The following is a 23805-nucleotide window of genomic DNA, read 5'->3' as shown; positions in this document are numbered from 1 at the left end:
TTGGCTTCGGGGACTTTTCACTAAGTATGCAACATCCTGTGCATCTTGCTTCCTGTCGCAAGAGCAGCAATCTGCTAGACAGGGTTTTAGTCCTGACTCTGATTTATTCATTCTCATGTTTTCTTTGGACCTGAGCTTGAAATGAGTCAGTCAGTGTGGGCTAATCCAGGGGAAAAACAGGGAGGTGAACTTGTTTTTTCCCTTGAAGCAGGTCCTGGTGGGGCAGAGGGTGTGTACGTGGAAGTACAATAAAGCGTTCCACCTTTAAATTCATCCTAAAGATTTTTTTGCGGCCAAGAATGTGGTGTTTTGCTTGGCCCGGAGAAACGCAAAGAGGACGAGCCAGCTTCACGCACTATTTGCAGATACGGAATGAGGTGGATGGTGGTGGTGGACGATTGATTTAAAGACACACCCAATCCCTAACTCTCTGCAGCTGTTGCCTGCAACAGAAATATCATGAGCCTCATCATTGCTTATCCTCCTCATCATCCTCATCCTCATACTGTTGTGTTGTTTGTTTCATTATTTTGTGTCTCACTGCTGATTGAAATATAATCCCCCCACAAATCAAAAAGAACCGAATCAATCAACAACATTTCCTTGTTTTCTTTCTGCTCCAGTTGAAAAGAGGAAATGATGAAATTAGTGCCCTTCATGTCTGATACTTGATTGAAAACTCTTATCTGATTAGTATTCCTTTTTGTTCTCGAAAGATACAATTAGTGGGATGCATGTATGAATCCTGAGAGCCCAGGATGTAGGAGCAGAATAACCAAATAGCAGTTTCTACCCCAGTGGAGTGGAGTAGGCTCCTTTGACACTTGTCTGACATTCACTTACACTGTTTCACTCTGAGATGAAATTTTACTTAGAATGCAATTAGCTTGAGTCTAGCTGCTCTTGCTAGTTTGCTGTAACGAATAGTGCCTCTCACAAAAGATCTGTTTTTTCATTGGAAAAATAAGTCAACCATTCAACCGGTGAGAGAGGCATTCAATTTTGTTTCATTTAAGATGTGTAGTGAGTTGTAAAGTAATCTTTATACAAATGTCGATTTGCGTACATAAGGTCGAAATCACACTTGTGAAGATTAAACCAGTGACTCTCTAAACTAATAATTATATGTTTAAAAGTTTTAATGATTTTTAAATCACTATTTTTACCCTCAGATTTGAGCATTCATTGAATACATTAATGTCTGTATGGTTTAAAAGAGCCAGTGTTTGGTAGCTCGAGGTGTGGTTTCAGATTGCAACCAACTGAATGTCTCTTCTCTCACCCCTCCCTCGTCAAAGAGACAGTATCCTCAAGTAATGATGCAAAAGACCCACTAACAAAACATGTCAGAATGTTAGACACATTCGGTCAGCAGCTCTGATCAACCTCGAAATCTGACCTCGAAATTTCGTTGTGCAATATCGGTCGTATCATGACAATAAAGATCATTTCACTATAGTGCCATTGTTTTGTTGTCAGCTCTGGGATAAGAAGGAACATGGAGGTGTAACATGGGATTGATGGTTTTAAAGTTTTAATACATTTGACATCTTTGCAACTTCAAATATGATGCTGATGTAATTTGTGTGGACTCATAATTAGTAGGAGCAAATGAGTCATTTGAGGGTGGTAGTTATTAATTTAAGTGAACAAATTATGTTGTATGAAGCAAATTAATATTTGGTTTTCCCAGAATCAGAATTGTTAATTTTGATAGCTGGTAGGCTGTGTGGATTAACGTTTTGAAAATTGCTTTTCATCTCTGAGTTGTTGCCTGTGGGAAGATTTTTCCCTCGGCTATCTTGGAAACTGTGAATTTCTTGTGATGTTCTCAGAAATTAGAGAATATCTTTCTTTCTTTTTCTTGTCTCCAGCTTCCTGTCTGTGGTAATTGTGGGAAGAAGGCTGAAACAAAGATGACCCCTGGGGTCAATCATGACTCATTGATAATTAGAGTGACTATACAGTCACAAGGAGACAGGAAGAGTCAAGGGTCACACTCTGGACTGGATGTTGTGTGTGAGGGTGTGTGCATGCATGTGTGCAGGTCATTAAGTGTGTATGTGTACGCCAGTGTATTACTGTGGGTGGGGCTAATGACTTTAGAGCCATGTGTTCAGCTGACTGGCACGTTAAGCACTGATTGCCTTGTGACCGAGCATATGATTAGTGTATTGACAGAGCGTTGTGTAATGAAACCAGACGAAGATCACAGCAGGGGCTGGACGCTGCGGCTAACTGCGGACCCCTCTGCCCATCTTTCTGTTCCATTAACACCCGCTGATTGTGATGGTGTGTTTATTACCTACCGGTACTGTAGGATTCGCGAGGAGTTGACTGCTCACTCTGCAGTCTTATTTTCTCAGTGTGCTCATTTCTGCACCAAAGCATAAGACATTTTCTATGGGCCAATTGTTGGTCCCTGATCTGTGGTTGTTTACAGCAGAGCGAGTCCATTTGTCGCTTTGCAGACTCACACATTAATATTGCTCAACAGACGGTTGAATTGCCCACTCACTCTACTGTACATGTGTGCAGAAGACCGTGGAGGCGCAAGAAGTTAGTCGAAAGCTTCTGGCACATTATGAACTTCAGAGGTGGCACGCAGGCTGGCAGACAGTCTGTTGCAGCGGGTAGGACGGACAGCTGTTTGCTGGAATGCGGCCCTGAAGGAGCATTAGGAGGAAGTGGTTTTATGGTCATTCATCGTCCGCTCTGCAGCTGCTGCCCAGGTGAGTGTAATGACTGTGATTGTGCAAAAGGAATCCTCCTGTAATTGTGGAAACGGGGCCCATTCAGCACAGGTCCTCCTGCAAAGTCCCTGCCTTTGTGTCAGCAACACTCACTCTGCCCTTTTTTTCCTCAGGCTGCACTGAGTAACCATAGAAACAAGTCATTAGCGTGTGGAAATTAAATGTGACTGATTTTTCTTTAAAACGTGGTGACTGGAAAACAGGATGTTGAAATAACCCTCTCTGGTCCACTGGACTATAATTTAGTCAGCGGCACTGACAAGCGTCTATCAATACTGAGTTGACTGTGTTGCAAAGTGGAAGCGCCACAGGATCACACGCAGCTGTGAGTAACATGTTGGAGCGCTCGCTGGAGTCCATTGTCAAAACGTGTGTACAGAACTGTGTGATTTGTTATGAAGTTTCCATGAGGAACTAATTCCATCATATTTGTTTGTCGAGGATGAGGATATGCCAGCATGTTGCTCCTGCATGGGGGAGGCACTGATCTGTTCTTTCATGATGGGGTGGTCTCTCCATGAAGAAAGAGAGAGAGAGAGAGAGAGAGAGAGAGAGAGAGAGAGAGAGAGACTGCAGGCAGCAGGACAGTGCTGTGTTTGGTTGACTGTGCTGTGATTGACAGAAGAGAGCCTTGCCACTGGCAAATAGGCAGGAGCAGTGGGGTCGACTGAGCACAGTGAATCTGGCCCACATGGCAGGGGGATGAAGATACAGAGAGGGACGTTTGCTGCCTGGGTCGAATGTGCTTGTAAATGTTGCCATTCAGACTGCGGTGTTTGTGCTGATGCTCACTTCTGACAGTGTCAGGAGCAGGAGGTCTGTGCCTGTGCACAACAATATTGGATTCACTGCCATGGGAGTCAGGTAATGCACATCTGATATTTGAGCTGCGGTGCGGATTGTAATTCATTTCTCTCGTTTCCTCTCTATCTTAGCTTCTGTCACTCTCTTTTTTTTCCCCACTACACTGTGTGGAATGTGCAGTTTTTGCTTAGTTGGAGTTGGGCCGTCTGCTCCCTGGAGGTGAGAGGGTAATGGTTTTGTTGTGAAGCCTCAGTGAGATGGATTCCTCCAACCAGGAGTATGAGGAGAATATATAGTACGGCGGGGAAACACTGCAGAAATTCTGGCTTCATTTTCAGGAAACGACCAAAGGGGAGCTGAAATGTTAATGCTGCCTGTATCTCCAAAGCCTGACAAGTCAGAGTGATTCATATCAATCTGTTGAATCCCCAGTAAACACATGCTCAGGGCAGCAACTGGTTCATCAGAAGCATTGAGTGGGTGGTAGTCAGGATGGTTGAGCTGCTCTGTGGTATTTGTCTTTGTTTACTGTTGGATTAAACACCAGCTGCTATTTCGCTGCCATAATCAGACTGATGGGACTAATGGCTGCCTCTGTGCAGTGGGGAACTCATGCAGCAGCCCCAGCTGAGGCCATGGAGGCAACACAGTCTGTAGATAAGCCCAGGTGTGATATCTATGCAAGGCCTGTCAGGCACCGTCAAGGCTGAGATGTTGATGGAGATCTGACCTGTCCTTGCAGCCTCAGGGATCCACAGCAGATAGATGCATTCCACTACCCTCCTGTACCTTTGCATCCACCCTGAGACAGCAATAGGCTGCCTTTCTTTGACTCATAATTCTATCTGAAAGACTGATTTAGTCTTTGCTGTATCAGAAATTGGCACAAAGCGGCAATGCTTAGACAGCAAGCAGTACAGTATGCTTCTAATATGCATGGAAAAGCTCTTTTTAGATGTGTTCAGCAGAATTTGCTGCTACTTATCTCACTGTGGTAAATTTAGTCTCTTTCTGGGTGTTGTGCCCACAGTACCACTAGGGGTGATGAGCCCTGTTGAGTTTAGAGTAACTTGAGCCTGTCGTAATGAATGACAAACAGCTCCAGTGACAAGGAAAAGACAAGCAGGGGGGTTTGACACTTCCTACATAATGTATAACCCATTCTCCTCTTCCCCCATTCCCCCAAATTAATCCCTGAGTCAGGAAGTCTGTCTGGCCCACTCACGTAGCCTACAGGGGGGCAGTGGAGAGTCGTCTGACAAACAAAGAGCTAAAGTGCTGACTCAAGCTTGTGTGCTCACCCTGGGTCCACGTTTGTTAAGCCCTGAGGGGAGAGGGGAAGGCTAGACTTCCCAGTCCTGACATATTCCTTTCACGCATGGAGAAATGAGAGGATGTGGATCACAGACCTCTCTCCTGTAGACTTGTTCCCTAACACAGTGCGGCCTTTTTTTCTTTTGCTATGCTGGCAGGAATGATCAGAAGAAGCCAAGTCTGAGTTGTACTGTTGCGTGTGGGCAGGAGAGGTTATAACCTCAGCATCAATCCCTTTCTAACTCTGTTTGGCTGCCCACGTTGCGCATTCCCCATTCGACAGTATAACGACTCGGAGTTCCCCACGGGGGCTCCATGATCAGTGCATTAATGTTTAGATATCATTCCAGACGCTGCAAATCCTCTCACCCCTAGCCTGTTGAATGGAATGGATGTTATACATCATGCCTGTGGGGGCCGAGGGATGCTATCTAAACCTCTTTAGTGCCCTTCATTGAAAGTCATGCAAATGGACTCCATTATCTTTATCATTACAACCATAGTGACTTCTGCTCTGTGGTTGTGGTGAAATATGAGTGAATTTGCAAATGGCTGGTGGCAGGGAATATGTGCTGAGGAATTTTATAGGCTATTGTGTGTGCACGTGCAGAATGGAGCCTGTGGCCTCTGCTCCCATGAGCTTTTATATCGAACAATTCAGGGAAACAAAGGTGGCTCCTGCTGGAGCTTCTCAGGCATCGCTGCTCCTCAGCCGTGGCCCTCTGTTCAACATGAATAACTAATAGCTGCCTAATCAGTGCTAGAAGGTTGATTTCCCCAAACACTATTGCTTTACTCTTTTTTTATTCTTAGAAACACTCACATAGATCATATTCCATATTCTGTTTATGAGTGCAGAGGGCCACGCTTTGTGCAAATTAAGTTCTGATTACCACTGAGGGTAAAGCCTTTGTCAGCAGGTGGTTCAATGTGCAGCTCATCACCCATAGCCCCGATATAGCTTATCACATCTCATCTTCTTTAGGAGTGATAAGATTGATGAAACAGGAAGTGATTCCATCAGCCTGTTTTAATCTGCATTAGCACATTTGCTGATGTTTGAACCAAATTCTACATCTAAGTGGAGTGTTAGGAAAGATTAAGAGAGTTTATGTGCAGGATATTGTGCCCTTGACTTCTTCTTGTCCAACTCCATATGAAACAAGCCAGCGCCCTGTGCAGGACACGTGAAAAACCGCTGTACCAAACTAAAAGGAGGATTTATCCTCTCTGTGTTTCTGCTTTCCCGCATGCACATTATTCTGAATAGAGCGGATTATAGTCTGTAATCGGTTCACGACCCAGCACGTGAAAGCCAGCTGCAGTGTGCTAAAAAATCCCATTATCCCCACACGCTTTATGTGGCCTTCGCGAGTGTTGCCGTGTGTGTTTCTGTGGTTGACTTTGTTTGTGTGTGATACAGGATAAACTGCTTAGCCTGAATAATGCCGTTAAAGTCACCAACATCTTAGTGGCTTGTTCCCAGGCTCATATTTCCCCATTAGTTTGGATCAGTATACGCTTTCTGTATACTACACATCCACAATGCTTTTATTGATTTGCCCGATCTAATTGATCACTACGTCCACTGCTCCTACATCTGCTATCGTGACCACCTCGTTGACGGTACAGCTCATTTCACCTGAATTGGACCCCCTGTAGATTGTGTCAGGTTGCCTATTGACTCAAATATAGATGAAAGATTATGAAACACGTGTTGGAACTCCCCTCCCCTCCTCGGTTCTGTCTCACTGGATGGCCGACTGATTAATCACACCCAAATGTTCCCACCAGCCTGCGGGCCTGCGTGTTGTGATAGCCTCTGTGTGAAGAAGTGCAAATAAATAATCGCTAGGTGTCTTAACATGGCAGCAAATGATTAATGAAGGATAGAAGTGGAGCAGAAGTATGTTGGCTGTCTTTCCCGCTGTCTGTCTATCCCTCCCACACTCTCAAGTTAGTCCTCATTCTCATTGGGTGTTGATTATATCTGATCAAGGATATAATGGCCCTTGTTTGTCTCTTGTATATCTAATAATCTGCCTCCACTGTGTGCTGAATCAATTTATGAGACAGGAAATGTCACTCAGCTGGCAATGAGTTGATGTAAAATGCCAAGACTTTTTCTTCTCAGAGCAGCCTGGGTGAGGTCTTGTGGGTGAAGCGGAGTTCAACATGTGTATCAAGAGTGTGAAGCTATTCCAGGTTCTCTGCAGCCTTGGAGAGGAAGCAAAGCAGAATACCTCGAGCAGTGTCTGCGGAGCCAAAGTGAAAATACACCAGAAGAGATGAAAGCAGCTGTTAATCTTTGTCAGCAATGCCAGAGGTGGGGAGGCTGCAGTCCGCAGAGGAGGGGAAAAACATGTCTTCATTATCATCTGTCACCCATCAGCTGAAAAAAGCAAATTTTCTTCCCATAGTTTTACTTGCTTACTTTTTGCTGTCTGAACCAATTTTGATGCAATAGCTGAGCATTTTCCCCACTCGCAGTAGTTTTCTGGAAACCCCTTGTTTACCACTTCAACTAAATTGCTCGAGATTTTCCCCATGATTTCCAATGCAGGTATTTTTCAGCTCTTTCCTCCAAGGGTCTTAAATTGGACCCTTCATCTCATTTACTGACAAATAGGTCCTGCAGAGCTGGAGCCCTGAGCTTTGTTTGTCCTAATGTTGGAGCTAGTTAGGGCCATATTAGCAAGAAGTGATCATGAATACTAAGAAGAACAATAAAGTCAACTGTAAATAGAACTATAGCCCCCAACTTTTACCCCAAATGCCCCTCCTTTTGTTTTCTTAAGCCCCTAAATTCCTTAAGCCCCTAACTTGGCAGGATTTCTTTGTGGTCTTTCACTGTGGGTGCGGGGAAGTCGCTGCGACTCAGACGATGTGTGTAGGGCGTCTGGAGCCGCAAAGCTTTATGGGTAGGGCCTTAAAACACAAAAACACCGGAAGGTGATTTAGCCACAAGAAGGGTTTGTCACACACTCTGTGGGTCGTTAGTGTTCCAGAAATATTCCCCCCCATCATTACGGTGGTTAACCTTGGCATAGACACAGAGCATCATATTTTCTTAAAGTCGGTCGGGAAGTGAGAAGTTTGTTGGCGTAAGTCTGTTCCTCCAAAGACACAATAGACAAAATCTGTTTAATATACAGCAGTTTCCTTGTTCAGCAGAGAAAAATAACCACAGGAGCTGCTTTTACCTCTGTTGATTAAAGCCAGGGCTTAAATCTACTGTTACTTACACTTACACTGCTTTAACAAAACAGGTTTTCTTGAATATTGATGAGATTTTCTTCCTTTTTTGCACTGCACCAACTGTTCCATTTATTTTTGGTCGACTGGGGATTCCCATCTTTGGGAATAAAGTAACTCCGAGCTTGCTGTGACAGAGCGCCAATGATCATTTTTTCCCCCTGTTTCTTTCTCAGGCAGAAAATGATTTACCTCCTCATGGACATTGCCTCTCTGGCTCTGAGCCAGAACCACTGATCGAAGCGACGGCTCAGCTGCACACCCTGCTGCTCCCTCTCTCACTGCCTCTTTCTCTTTATATCACCTGCACCTTCTTCACACCAAAATTTAGATTTTTTTTTTCCCTCCTATTCCATCTCAGTAATCTCAAATTTTTTTCTTTTATCACCATTCTCACCTCTACATTGCTTCCTCTTTGTTCCTCCTCTTTTTGATGATCCCCTGTTATTTCAGTGCCCAAATTGCTCATTTTCCACCTGAGAAGAGTCCTGAGGAGGAGTTAGTATGCATTTACAGAAAGCTGCATGTTTCTCTCTTGCGCTGACACATGACCTGTTGGAATCTACATTTTATGACATAAAAAGGGCATGTAACACCATTTTTGCCTGGAATATTCGCTTTTCCATGATTCACGCCATTTTCACAGGTGTTACATATATGCATGGAGCTACCTAATTTTCCAGGGATTGGTGCAGAGACGATGTGTGTGCAGCCTTGGGCTGTCAGCAGTCAGCGCACAAATGATGCCCCATTTGGTATTCTGTGTGTCCAAGGCCAGACACCTCCGGAACAAAAGGCTTGTTGAACACCTTGTTGGAACAAAGAGCTTTTATAAAAAAGGCCTTGGTTCAATGTGTTTGGAACGTGCCAAGGAAGATATTGCTCAGCTAACTGGACATCACATTCATTGCGGTCTGTTTCGCCGGGATCCGTTGATCTATTTCGGAGGAGTTATGGAAAGTGCACAAAGCCGAGCCTGGAGGTGTTTGGCCACTTCCTGCAAACTGCTGCTGTGTAAACTGACACGAGAGAGGAAGTCTACCTTCAGACTATCATTAAAACAGCCAAGCAGGGGGAAGCCGGCTGGCAACAAGTCGAAAGCTTCAGAGCTTTGAATTGATAAGATTCAGCTGACAGCTAGATAAGCCTCTTAGTTCTCACATCTTGTGGTGCACAAGGAGAAAAAGGAAAGATCTTCTGAAATAACTGAGATTTGGGATTTTGTTGAGGCGATAACTAGACAGCACCAAGGGAGAATGTCTGATGCTCCAGGTGGGAACTTATTAGTTTCCTTTGTGAAGTAAAAGTGCACATTTTTTGTTCCGATAAACATTTGTTGAACCACATTCCCATAGTCAGGATGTTTTGGCCTTGGGCATTAGGTGTTTTGAGTGATTTAGAATAAAGGAAAGGAAGGGAGAAAAACGAAATGGATGTTTATGCCAGTGGTCCCTTGATTGCAGGGAGACTTTGGAACGGAGACAGACTCATTACCTGACTAATCCTCAGCGCCACACAGGAGGCTTGGATCATCTTTGTCATGCATTTGACAGCATGTTCCTCTGTTATAGTCCCCATGTGACTAATACTGAGTCTCAGTCAGGTAACCTGAATCTAGTTATTCCATTGGTTATTTTAAGAGCTCACCCTCTGTGACCCCGTCAGCTTTTAGTGTTGGGGTAATGCATATATTTACACATGGAAGGCCATACATCTGGAGGATGCTGACACCCACAGCAAACAGTCTTCTCCGACCCACTGAGATACAGCCACAGCAGTTGCTTCTGAGAAGAAGGGTTTTATGGTGAGCAGGCGTTTGTCTCATACTTAATGATCAGCATCCTGACCTCGCCAGTAAATCTTGTTTGGGTGGGGCTTCTGGCTGCCAGGGCTGGTTGGCAGAGTATGATGACATCATCTCCTCCGCTCTATGAGTGTATGTGTTCACAGGCTGATGTCATGGGTGCTGAATCACCACTGAAGCTCAGCGGTGGCTGGGTCAGAACGTGAGCGACCTGGGAACACAGCCATCAGCACCGAAATGGAGATTTGTTTCAATTTGGCAAAGAGAAAATGAGGCAGTTATGTTGGAAACTGACCATTAGCCTGGTTCTCTGGCTTGAACCGATCTAAGTCTGTATTTCTGCCACATCATAGCTCAGTTAGAAGATTTATGTTATTCCCCCCCCACACCTTTGGGGCAGAGGGCTGTTTGATCGTGTCAAGGGCAGCCCATCAATAAGACACTGTGTACTGATTTTAACTCTGGGGAGGTTTCATATTGATTAGGTTTTGACTCAAAAACATAGCACCACACCTGATAGATCAACACACATTCAGCGAGATCAATCACATTCATCTGCTTCTATACCACTTTTTTGGCTCGACATTGTCTCCGGCGCACAAAATCCACGGCAACATCACAGTTTCATGCTCACACGTCCCCAGTAAGAAAAAATCACTCGGATGCTTTCACTTCTGAGCTCAGGGTGAATTCAGGATGTCTCCAGCGGCGAGCGCGCCTGACTCTTTGTGCAGAAGTCATTATCACTGCATGGTGTTGAGGACAGTCAGAGACCAGAATTCCCATCCTCATTCATGAAGAGCTATGCTGCCCTGCTAATCAGCAACAGTGTGAGTGTAGAACCACTGGGGGGGACAAAGCAGTCTGATATCAGACACAGTGATCTGACCCCTGTGTGAATGGACAGAGCACCTATATCTTGTCTACAGTGATAAAAAAAAAAAAAAAAGGAAATGTCAAAAGTAGTAAATGTGGCCAACGTGGTAATTATTCACAGGACGTGTCTACTTAAAAAGCTATATAGCTGGCCAAAAGAACAAAGATAAATGGTGACAAATAAGCTAATTGGTGAACCACCTAATGATTCTCTGGGGCAGAGGGGATTTATTTTCCTCTTCTTTTGTTAATTTTTACAAAGCTTGAAAAGAAGAGCCACACTGATAATTGACAATCAGGCTCATGTGAAGACCTGGAAGCATCCACCCTCACTGTCACCCCATCCATAGGTGAGGTTGAATTTCAGATGTCCTTTCTGGAAACAAAGACACCAGGAAACCTTTAATTTCTAACGGTCTTTGATTTTCCATCTGTCTTGCTTTGGCTCATTCATATATATTACAGTCATTATCTGTCTCTGAGGTCTGTTCATAAGTAGACAGTGATGGAGCTGAAAGGCTATCAGGACGCTGCCAACTGTGGCTGTTCCCCATTGTTGTGTCGTTTTGAAATAGACCACTTGAAACCATACTGAGGGAGGCAACAGTAGGCATAAGACTAATGATTGGCTGCGCCGTTAGGGTGACCAATGTCCACATTAGTATTGTCTCCGTCTCGCTGGCTATTGCCAGTCATGATTCAGATGGATTCTGTGTCAGAGAAACATGCAGTAAAGCCTCAGGAGATGGATCTTGCTCCTGAAAATAAGCTCACCTCAGGCGAATTAATTTAGACACACTGCAGAAAAGGTAAGCCTGGTGTGGCAATGAGGAAGATAAAGGTTATGTGATATATCAGACTGCTTTGTTACTATACTCTGCAGATAGATAGGCAGAGGTGGCTTTTATTTTTCTTTTATTTATTTTTATTTTTTTTACTCCAAATGAAATTCAGCAGAGTTCAGAGAACGTTCACTATGTCAGAAGGAGAGAGGCAAAGAGAGCATGGTGAGTGTGTGTGTGTGTGCTGAATGTACTTTCATCTGGCATGTCTCACACCGTCTATGTCTGCCGATATGTTGTAGGAGGCACTCTGCAGCCAAAACCGAAGCCTTTCAAACAACACTGGCTGGTCGGGGGCTGAGAGGGCTTACTGGTAAATTGGCAGTCCTGGGAATACAGGCTACTCTCACCCCAGTGTTCGCCCACTCACATGCTTTCATTCCCCTTTTTACCCTTGACCATTGACTGAGTGCACTCTGTCTCACTAGCCAGCATCAATCTGCCTTTCTGAGATGTCATTTGTTTATCGTCCACCCTCTGCCTCTCGCTCACTGTCTTTTACTTATTTATATATACATATATATATTTTTTTTTTCTTAATCTTTATTTGCTTTCTAACTAGCATCTCTCATTCAGGCAATCCATCTTTCTGCTCTTAAGTATATCTTCCCTTATCTGCACTTCACGCCTTATGATTAATAACGCTGTCGTTCATCTAGCTAATTACATCCTTCAACAAAGGCATAAAACACAAATGTGCCCAAGTGTGCACTCACTATCCAGACTAACGCAGCGGCTCACACATGCATGCACTGTAGGCATACTAACTAAATCTGTTTGAAGTGTGGGACCCTAAAAGAAGAGAGGGCTCCTGTATGCATTAAGTATTCATGTGACGTGTGGTGGGGTACCAATGTGTGTGTGCTGGGGTTTGTGTGTGTGTGTGTGTGCATTGAGAGAGAAAGAGAATACTTGCGAATTGCGCCGCGAGCAGCCAGCAATCGAGCGCCGACACCTCGTCTGGCAGGGAAAAGGGGCTGGGCTGAGGGAGGAAAGAAAGAGAGAGAGGCAGAGGAGGGAGTGTGTGTGAGAGACAGTGTATGTGTGCGTGTGTGAGGGAGGGAGAGAGAGTCAAGGAGAGAGAGAGAGTGAGAGAGAGAAACGCAGCAGGACAGCTGCCAGCATTTCACAGATAGCAGGAGAGGGACAGAGAGGCGGAACCAGAGTAGGAATTCACCTCATTCTCAGCCACCCAAGGAAAATTCTCCAGGCTAGCGAGGTGTGCTGATTCTCTCCCCCTCCTTCTGGCTGTGAGTAGTGGAGTGGACTCAGAGAAGGACCGGAGCATCAGGACCTGACACACCACAGTGGATTAACTGAGAGAGGGAAATCTGCGCGAGGTTTGGATGTGACAAACTCAGTTGGAGAGGAAGCTGTTGCTTGTTGATTTTTTTTTGCATCTCTGAGCTGATGATGAACTTTTGCTGGTGAAGAGACATGGGAAGAGTTAGGGGTGCTTCAGTGGCGCACGAACAGAGGAGGTTCCGTTTCTCATTCTGACCGCCTCACCTCCCAGCTCTCTGGACTACCTGAACCCCCCCCTCCCCTCAACTGTGATCCTACTGCTTTTCCTGCAGGATACTCACCTTCTCTGCCCACCTCCACCCTGCCCCACCTGGTGCTAGTTCCATTCGGTTACTATGACTCCCACTCCCCCTCCTCCCTGTCCTCCCTCCACCCCTCCTGCTTCTTACAAATCTCTGTGAAATCAAGTGGAACCTCAATGATTGTGATTGCGGCAAAAAGGACTCCAGTGCCCCAACAAGTGAGCAGCCCCGCCTCGCTGGGTTTTCGGGCAACTGTGCCGGTGCGTCTAATGGGCAAGTAATGGAGAACAGTGACAACACAGACATGGACCGCAAAGTTGAACTCCATCAGTTGTCTCTTTTTTGACTATGACCAGAAACTAGATAATGGATTGGAAAGAGCTGTAAGTACACCATTGCAGCATTTTCTTACTGGTGCATGTTCAGTCAAAAATGTGCTTTCAGTTTGTAAAATCATTACACGGAGCAAAAAGCAGAAAATGAGTATTTGTGCATACACGTAGACCAGATCCTCCTGAGCATTTAGACTAAATTGTGCAGGTAAACAGCTTCATTAGCATGAAGAAAGGGGTGTAAACAGGTGGACAAGCTGTTGTTGGAGAAATCCGAGCTTCTCCTCGCCGCCTATTTTCCCTTGACTGATCACATATTTGGGAGACACAGAGACAGACGAGAGGGTGGGTGGGAGGGAGGGAGGGAGGGAGAGAGAGAGAGAGAGTGACAAGCAATTAATTTCCCTGTGTACATGTGGTTGTGTTGAAAAAGCAATACCATCTTTCTTTTTTTTTCAACCTCACCTTCTGAAGAACACATGTGCACCATTGTGCAGCAAGAATTAAATCTCAAGGTTACAAGCACAGTTTTGGATGGTGAGCACTCCTTACTGGCCGAGACTAGTATAAATCACTACAGTAGTGCCTTGTGTCTCTGTTTGGTGTCTTATGGGGACTTCTGATCGGTCTAATTTATCTCTTTGTTGTAAAAAGGTACAGAGATGGAATGAGGTGAGAGAGTGGGAGTGAGAGACAGAGACAGGATACATCTATCTTACGTAAATGTGCCGTGGATACTGCTCATAAATGTACATACACACACATGGCTGCTCTCAGCCACGTGTGGTTTCCCCCTTTCTTTCCTCTCCATCTCACATTCAGCTCTTCCATCTAATTTTTCTCCCGTCACACGATCCGTCTCACATGCTATCACACATAGGCGGCTCCCTGGGGAGACCCTTCTCCTGTAGCCTTCTTGGATGCAATAATTATTCCATCAGTTGGCAGTGTGTTCCCTGATTGTGCTCTTGGGCTGTCGCTGCAGGGGGGGGCGTATGGCGGAGAGGGGACTGCTGAGGAGAGGAGGGGTTCAGGTTGTCACTCCAGGAAGCAGGGATGGGAGAGAAGGAGGAGGTGGAGGAGGTGGAGTTTTGGGTTGTAGCCCACCCATTCCTGTCCAGAGGAACCCAGTGCAGGACTAATGAGCTTGAACTGGCCTCTCAGGAAACTGCTAACCAGGACACAGATGGATCTGCTTTTGCTCTCTCTCTCTTTTTTACATGCTCTACTTATTTCCCATTTCCTTAAATTCCTTGCTCTGCAAATTTCAGATCTTTTAATCTCACACTCCAATTTTCTTTTACTATATACAGTATGTCCCCTTTTACCTTCATGTTGGCAGTCACCTCTGTGCCTTTCCTGCATTTCTCTGAAATCACACTGCTGGAGTGAATAATAAAAAAAGAAACTGAATGTCCTTGTAGTATTACTTTCTACCTCTGACCTTGAATTTCCAGCTGAGGTGCAGTGTTGGCTGATCCGGGGCGATGCCATACCTGGAGCCACTCTGCCTCTGGCTAGATTCCCTGCAGGCTGGGCAGACATATTGGTTCTGCCCTTTCAGTGGCAGGGGTTCAGACAGAAGGGAGTGTCTGTCTGACTCCATCGGTTCTGTGGCCAATCTCTGTATTCTCTGTGTTGTCACTTTTTAGATGTGAGGCTGGGCTGGCAGTGGATTGTAATTAGTATGCTGGATTCAGTTACAACAGAGGGATCTGTTAGAAGATACCATTAAATTAGAAGAAAGAGGTGGGTTTTCCAGCGTACCTCTTATCTGTCGGTGCTGACTCATGTGAAAGGTCAAACCTCCACACACATAGTGGATGCTTTGCTGTTACTAAACATGAGTGCATCCCAGAAGGCAGTGTTTCAGCAGCCTAAAGCATAAATGATATCCATGGCAGTCCTCTTTCTTCTTCAGTTTATGGATTTAAAAAGGTATGAGTAAGGAATGAATTGGGAGTTGGAAGAAAAAGCAAAATTAAAGTGCAAAATGTAGGGAGTGGTGGCATATTTTAGCTCTCCTGCTCTCATTGTTTGCTTTGGCTGACTAAAAAGAGCTCTATGACCTTTAGGTTGTCTTTTCAGTGTGTGTTCTGAAGGTGTTGCAGTGCACCCTTAAAAAGTCAAAGTACACAATTAAAACCAATGAGCTTTTCGGTCAAGGAAAATACAACCTGCTTGTATATGAACTGTCTGACTCGGTGGTTTTCAGAGTCTGACGTCAACCTCCTGTGTTTTTTTTTTTGTCTTCCAGGGCAGCTCAGAAGCTTAACCTGTCCTCAAAGCGGAAGAAGCACCAGCCCTCACTGCTTCACTCACAGGAGCCCTCCATCTACCCGACCAACTTCAGCGGCATCCTGCAGGTCTCCCCACCCCCCGCCCCGCCATGCCTGCTTCGAGCCGTGTCCAAAGTGAAAGAGAATCCAGGGATGGGAAAGGTGAGAGCAGACACGTGGCAGCACATATAATAACTGCCACTAAAGTACAGATAATGCATAGTAGATAATATACAGTCAGCTCCGTCTCCCCCCCCCACACAGACAGATATGAACAGACCCGTATTTGTAGGGGAGAATGCAGAGTGGCGGCACACTGGCCCAGAGGCAGCGTGTCGTCTGGTACAGGCTGCACAGATGCAGTCAGATAAGCCTGGTGGAATGTCATGAATTCACTTGATTTGTGAGACTCGCTTCCTCCGACTGAATCCAGAAAGATGTTAAAAAAACTATAGTTCTTCAAAACGCCGGTCACCGTAATGAGGCGGGATTTTTTAAATTCCATTTAAGGTAGCATGTGTGAAAGTCGGGCCGACCGCAATAGGGCAGTCATTTAACAAAGCTGTATTATACACAACACTCTTCCTTTGTGGTTTATTGGGTATTGTTTGTCGGAGCGGTCATCCTGTATTTATAAAGCAGAAGTCCCCTAACAAGATTAGAACCCACCTGGATAGGAAGTGCTTGGTTCTGTTGCCAGGTATCCAGACGGTTGAGATTTTCCGACATGCTGTTAATCTCCCATTGACTTCATTAAAAAAAATGGTTGTTAACAACCCTCCTCAAGCCCACACCTGCTAGTTACTTTGTAGCTTGTGTAAATCTGGATTTATAGTTGTCTTTCAAGCCAGAGTTTCAGGTTTTCTTTATTTTAAAGCAAAAACATCAGAGCGCTTTCTCGACTTTTCTTGCCCCCCGTCTCTCTCCCTTATGGAATTAAATTTGCAGTCATATCTCAGTAGCCTGCACGCGTTTAGCTTTTCCTGTGTCTGTTTCATATTAAGTCGTGTTATTAAATTCTATGCAACTTGGGTTAGTGTCTTGTTTCCATCAACTCATATGTGGGTCACTCTCACCTCTCCACGTTTGACCTAGAGCGAGTTCTCCAGGCGTGCTGTTGAGCGGAGGGAGGAATGCTAAGCCACGCTAATGGATTTTGTGGAGGGATCACGGGGACAGGAACACAGAGGCCATTAGCGCACAGTCTGAAGTGTGAAAAATACTGTAGCCAGTCTGCCACAGCCTCCAGTATCTGATCTCTGCCAGCATAAATAAAACTGAGACATATAGTAGTTTGCGTGGTAGCCTTTGTCTGGTACACACAGTCTCTGCAAATGTGGAAGCCCAGTTTAAATATCACAGCAAATGTAATTTACTCAGCATATGCACATGTCAGTCAGGATAACAGCCCCCCTGTGGAGTACAAAGAGAGTTTGCACTTGGCCTTAGGAATCCAAGATAAATTCATCCACTGAAAGAAAAGAATTTCCCGTGACATGTCTCAGAGTGTGGGGGGGTTGAGATCTGTAGCAATATTTATATACTAGTCAGAGGAAGAATAGACTTTTTGTGTTGGGGTTAAGACAGTAGACGGTCCCCAGCTGAACAAAACAGTCATCTGTCAAAAAGAGAAGGGAGTTAGCTGTATTTTAAGGTTTTCATTTCAATGCCCAAGGGGCATCGTAGGTACTTTTTCATAAGGCATTGAAATAGTTCAGGATTGAGTTCCCTATCACATACACGGTAGGATATAGAACCTGTTCTGTTTATCCAATGCTCGGTGTAACACTAAACACTTGGGGAGTTGACAGGAACTCTAAACACTGCTATACATATCCCATGAGCCCATTATGTCGACAGTCAGTTGCAGTTACAGTTTCCACTGTCAGGGCACTTGTGTACATATATCTGACCATCATATTGTAAAGTAATATAGAATTTTCAAGACATTCAAAATAAGGTCATTGTGAAAGGAAGTGTCATATAGACATAACCACAACCACACCTACACAAGCGCACACAGTGCTGCTGTTTGTGCGGGGATGCCATCACACTGTACACAACCGGCAGGCTGACTTCACTCCTGCAAACGCAGCAATGATTTCAGACATGAGCAGGCCTGTCAGAGATGTGCCCAATCAACACCTGGAGATATAAGCTGTTATCCTATTTGGGGCACCGCAATGCGGGCACGGTGTACTGAACCATGGCCTGCGGAATGTGTTAAGACTGCAAGCTCGCTGTTTGAATGTTAAGTTCCAGAATTCAACGGGGTAGGTTTAGGTAGTTGTAGTAAGAAGGAGGAAGAGTGAATACGTAGGATAAGACAAGGGAGCCATATGCTCCTGCGCTCCCATGCTGATGAGCTGCACCTGGTCCAAAGAAACAACCCACTGGAGGTATAATCCCGCAGCATGGTGCTTCCAACACTTTAATGTTCACCTATTTTCTACGATGACTCTCACTTTGCACTTAGCTGCCTCTCTGACATTGTTCGACAATGTGTTGACCCACTGAGTTCACCAGTTTCCATGGAAACCTACAATGTCCATCAACTCTGACACCGTGGACGTGATGCTAATGCATAATGCTGAGCCTTGCTCTCAGTTTGGATCCTAACCTATATTCAGTATACCCATGGTGCATTCCTCCTCTCTCCTCTGTTAGTGTTCTGAGGCGACAAGTGCAGAATGTTAATGCTTTTCCCCTCTGTGCTACACCTGAGCGTTTCTATTTCTACTCTTTTTTTTTTTTTTTGCTCACACTCCGTTTTCCACATTCATGATATGTTTTTTCCTCACCCTGCCGTTTTTAAACCTCCTGTTTATCCTGTGACTTTTAAAATCCAGGTGAAGGTGATGATGCGCATCTGTCCATCTCTGGAGGCCGTGGACTCCTCAGAGTCGCAGTCCTTTTTGAAAGTGGACAGTCGGAAGAAGCAGCTGACCCTGTACGACCCTGCATCCAGCCCACACTCCAGTTCCGGACACAGGAGGTCCGCCACTGTGGCCGTCCCAAAGATATTCGCCTTTGATGCCGTTTTCACCCAGGATGCCTCACAAGTAAGGGCCAGCATGTGTGTGTTTTGTGTGCTTGTTGTTTGTGAGTTCAGTCTCTCAAGGACAAACAGACATGTTTATGCTGGCAGGGGCGTGGCCAGAGGCTTAGAGAAAAATGCCTGTCTTAGGTCAGAGGGCATTTGTACCAGTGTGGGCCTAACAGCTGGGCTCTTTAAAGCCCCTGGGGAATGATTTGAATTTACTCCAGTTATATCTAACCTCTCCTTTCATAGAGCAGCTATATGTAACCTCAGCTCTCTGCAGCACACAGCAGGCATCAAAGGTCAGATATATGTTTATGTGGTGACTTAGTTGTGTCCTCACCACCGCTTTGAACAAACAGCATATTTTTGAAAATTTGGCAGACACTGCAAAATTCCTGTGCATTTCCCCATGGTGCAGTCATCAAGGGTGGAGAAGATGTTTCATCACTATGTGGTACAGTGTTTCTGAGGCTCTCAGATCTTCTATCATGCCACCTACTTGGAGCAAGCGTTTCCCTCTGTAATCTGCTGATGGCTTAAGGTGGAATGTTGCCGCTGCAGAGCTGAGGCCGCGGCTGCTAGATTGTACCGCTGGGACAGCACTGTTGGTGGCTAACAGTAACAGCAAGCTGCTCTGCTGTTAGAGGCCTTGTTTGCGGCATGATGTATGGGCGAGGGCCTCTCCTGCAGAAACCGCGCCCCAGAGGACCCATGCTGGAACTCACTGCAACACACACAAACATGCACAAACACACACAATCCAAGGTGATGAAAAAAAACGGAGAGCGTTAATGGGATTCCGTGTAACCAATTTTATAATCGCTCAATGCACCTGTTGTACATTATTCCTCGGACGAGGCTGTAAATTCGACTCTTGTCTCTGTGTGTTTTCCACAGGCTGAGGTGTGCTCGGGGACAGTCGCTGAGATCCTCCAGTCGGTGGTGAACGGTGCAGACGGCTGCATCTTCTGCTTTGGCCAAGTGAAGCTCGGTAAGCTCATCCACTGGCAAGAGATTAGAGGAGAGCCTTTGTTAGCCGGGGACAACTCACATCGCTCTTTGTTAGCTACACTTGATTTCCACAATTGGCTTAGCGGTGCACTTGGGTAAGTCAAGGAATGGGATATTGCAGTGGAGCAATGGGTAGTGATGTGGGAGTGAGGGATAAAGTGCTGCATCCAGGCTTCAGGGCTCAGTGTATAATTAAAATCCTAGTAATTGGCTTGACCAGTGTTCTTGGGCTGAAGGGCCTGCTCTCTTCATGCTGCAGTGTCCACGTGCTATAATTCTGCACAAAATGACTGCTCCTGGAAAGGGTCCTTTTATAAACGTTTGACATTTATTTGGCACGTACTTGATATTACCTCCAAACCACATCAGCCGTTATTAATTTTTTTTCCATCAGCAGTTGTTAAACACAATAACCCTTCACTGGGAAATATCCAATTTCAGCATCTATGCCTTTGTCAACATCCCGCCTCTTCCAAGCCACTTGATGAAAGAAGTAATTATTGTCTGAACGCCCTGTATAGTGTAGCCAGCATTAGCCGGCTCCCAGATTAAAAAGCAGTACTTCCATTTTCATCCCTTTCTATTTTTCACACATCCTCAGGCAAGACATACACCATGATTGGCAAAGACAGCTCCACTCAGAACCTCGGCATTGTGCCCTGTGCCATTTCCTGGCTCTTCAAGCTCATCAATGAGCGCAAGGAGAAGACGGGGACGCGCTTCTCTGTTCGAGTGTCTGCGGTGGAAATCTTCGGGAAAGACGAGGAGCTGAAAGACTTGCTGTCTGACGTGTCAACTGGCAGCCTGCAGGAGGGCCAGTCCCCGGGTATTCACCTGAGAGAGGATCCCATCTGTGGCACTCAGGTTAGAAGCATTCCACGTCTCCTTTATTCACTGATCCTATCACTGTCCCCCTGCAGGTTATAAAGTATTAGGCTGTCTCAGTATTGATTGTTCCTGTATATGATCTCCCACTTACTCTCCCAAAGATGTTTGACTTTGTCTTGTGTGTGTGCATGTGTGTTATTTTTCTCCCTGGACTCTCACTCTATCTTGCCTGCCTCTAAAATCCCTTCTTTATATTTCCATCAAAGCCATCTGAGGTATTGATGGCTTTTTTTCTTCCCTTCGTATTGACTCTCCTGTCCGCATCTATTACCAGTGTGTTAGTGCGAGTCCTCCACAGCACAATAGAAATATTGGGGGATGGTGGAAGACTGAAGGTTGGAAGGGACTCACACAGGTGTTGCTGACAGATGTTGTTTTGGGGAATCTTCACTATATGGACTCTGACTTCAAAGGCTCTGCTCTTCAGAGAAGCTCCTTCATGTACTTCCTCTCAGCAGCCATGCGTGGGCTTCCTTCATGATGTCTCCCGCCGTCTTTTTTTTTTTGCACCCCCTCCTCTCATTCTGTATCTCACCATCACCATCATCACATCCACGTTGAAGCAAGTGCCCTTGCCTCCTGCTGCACAATTACCTTACCTAATCCTCCTCCCTGTGTGCGCATATCTGCAGTTTTAATTGCCCCCGAGACCCAATCTAATGGGCAAGAAATGTGTGCTGAGGTCCAATTAGCTGGATCCCTTCTCATTCTCGTACCTTTTCACATCTAGCCTTTTTCTCAAGCCCTGTGTGGTCCCCTTTGCTCACCCTAACCCTGTCTTACTGTCTCTCCCCCCCCCTCTCCAGCTCCAGAATCAGAGTGAGCTGCGTGCCCCGACAGCAGAGAAGGCTGCCTTCTACCTGGATGCAGCCATCACCGCACGCAGCACCAGCAGGCCAAATGCAGACGAGGAAGACCGGCGCAACTCCCACATGCTGTTCACGCTGCACATTTACCAATATCGCATGGAGAAGAGTGGCAAGGGCGGAAGTTAGTAGTTGCATTACCATATCTACAACTCTCATCTAAGATTGCAATCACATATATAGTGTGAAGCACTATTATATTTCCCCTTTTCTATTATAGTTATGTAAAGTGAGCTGTCCTTCTTACTGATTGTGGCTTTTTGTGAGCTGGAGGACAAATAATTTCGTCGTAAGCGGTCCCTTATTTGCAATGTTTATGGATGACAACTCACTCTAACTGCTCTGTATTCATAAGTTGGTGGCGGTTACTATGTGGCTTCAGTGGAGCTTCCTTGTTAGCATGTCCTTGTTGCACACCTGGTGGGAGTTCATCACTCTGGCTGCAATTGAAATAGTTTCACTGTGGAAAGTTTACGCTCATAAATCAGACGGCTCTGACAGTCACCCGTCTTGTAGGCTTGAGCCGTGCCACTCCTGTCATTATGTCATCTTTGTGTGCCGTGCAAGGAACTGACTTCAAACAGGGAGTGTCTGTTCTTGTCTGCACTGTTCTCATCTGGTTCCTCTGCTGTTTTTGGCCCAGTGTCAGGCGGACGGAGCAGGCTGCATCTCATCGACCTGGGAAGTTGTGAAAAGGTTCTGAGTAAAAGCAGAGACGGAGGGGGAGGCTTGTGTCTATCTCTGAATGCACTGGGAAATGTTATCATGGCTTTAACAAATGGAGCAAAACACGTACCTTACAGGCAAGTAAACCATTTAACATTCTCTTTTCATTTTAGCTTCTGTGAAATAATTATTGTTCTCTTGTTCTTTGAGGGTTGCTGGTCTGATTTTATTGAGTTAGCCCCATATATAATACCTTTAACTGGTGTTTTTTATAGATTCTATATAGATTATCAGAAGACTTATATTTATGTAATTATAAAATTATATTGTAAACCCTCAGGTATGGAACGATTAATGACGTGTTGTGACGTTACATGTGCACATGTAATGCTGGACTCAACAATGCTGTGTTTAGGTCTGTTGCTTCTAGAGCTGAAAGGATTAATCGATTATTAATCGATTACTAAATGAATCGACAACTATTTTGATAATCGATTAATTGGTTTGAAGCTTTTTTCATGATTAAAACAAGATTTCCGATTGTTTAAGCTTCTTTAAATGTAAATATTTTCTTAAATTCTTTGCTCTGGATAAGAAATCAATAAAAGTCAACCATTTTGGTTCGTGGACAAAACATGACATTTGAGAACATCATCATGTCCAAGTTTGAGGAACACTGATCAACATTTTTTAAGGTTTTCTAATATTCTGAACACCAAATGATTAATTGAGAAAATTATCGACAGATTAATCGTTAGTTGCAGCTCTAGTTGCGTCGCATTTCTTGAATTCTGTGCAACAGAAATTGAAAAAAAAAAAGCTAAACTTTCCAAGTGGCAGTGCAAGCGCAGGTCAATCAAAATGCATTATGCAAACATGCCAACACAGGTGCCAGTCAGTTAAATCATGTTAAACTGTGTGGCTCGACCACTACACGGCTCAAATTGAGCATTTGGACAGGTTCTTCTCCCCATTGTGACAATTTTGTGTCAGACAAAGTGCACCCATCAATAGCTGCCTTCAGTGTCAGACCAACCCACCGTCAAAGCATTGATGCCACACATTTGTGTGAGTCCAGCTTGATTATCAGTTCAGACAATTCAAAAATGTCTCCCCCTGGACTCATATCAGCTACCTTTGTTGTCATTTTCAATTTGCATTGTGCTGTTTGCTAATGACGGTATGAATGCGTTCTTTAGGGACAGCAAACTGACAATGCTGTTGAGGGAATCCCTTGGCAACATAAACTGCAGAACCACCATGATCGCCCACATTTCTGACTCCCCTGCCAACTACACTGACTCGCTCACCACAATCCAGCTGGCGTCTCGAATCCACCGCATGAGAAAGAAGAAATCTAAGGTACGCCGATGAACCGAATGAGCTCTGATAAAAACACGTGCAGCTATAAACCCGACAAAAGAATAATGCACGGAAATAAAGTGAGGGTGCAAAGGTCGTTGATGCAGATGGTTAATTTCTGTAATTTACCATAGTGTTCAGTTACATGTTTGAATTTAAAGAC

The 23805-nt window shown here is 45.0% G+C and overlaps 1 protein-coding gene across 4 annotated transcripts in view; it reads left to right on the top strand.

Annotated features, from left to right (window-relative positions):
- Nucleotides 1–23805, top strand: part of kif26ab (kinesin family member 26Ab) — a 68715-nt gene that overhangs the window by 36359 nt on the left and 8551 nt on the right. For 3 of the 4 annotated variants that reach the window (XM_044047543.1, XM_044047544.1, XM_044047545.1), the window contains 7 exons: nucleotides 15785–15968; nucleotides 18656–18868; nucleotides 19747–19840; nucleotides 20462–20724; nucleotides 21555–21738; nucleotides 22258–22417; nucleotides 23480–23642. In XM_044047543.1, the coding sequence (XP_043903478.1) occupies nucleotides 15785–15968; nucleotides 18656–18868; nucleotides 19747–19840; nucleotides 20462–20724; nucleotides 21555–21738; nucleotides 22258–22417; nucleotides 23480–23642 (1261 nt within the window). Of the gene's footprint in view, nucleotides 1–12733; nucleotides 13579–15784; nucleotides 15969–18655; nucleotides 18869–19746; nucleotides 19841–20461; nucleotides 20725–21554; nucleotides 21739–22257; nucleotides 22418–23479; nucleotides 23643–23805 lie in introns of those variants that run through there. The other variant, XM_044047546.1, reaches the window with a different exon arrangement.

This window comes from Solea senegalensis, linkage group LG16 (assembly GCF_019176455.1).
Source record: "Solea senegalensis isolate Sse05_10M linkage group LG16, IFAPA_SoseM_1, whole genome shotgun sequence".
In the NCBI taxonomy this organism is placed as follows: domain Eukaryota; kingdom Metazoa; phylum Chordata; class Actinopteri; order Pleuronectiformes; family Soleidae; genus Solea; species Solea senegalensis.
Note: the sequence above shows the minus strand (reverse complement) of the source record. Positions and strands in the feature narration are given on the sequence as shown.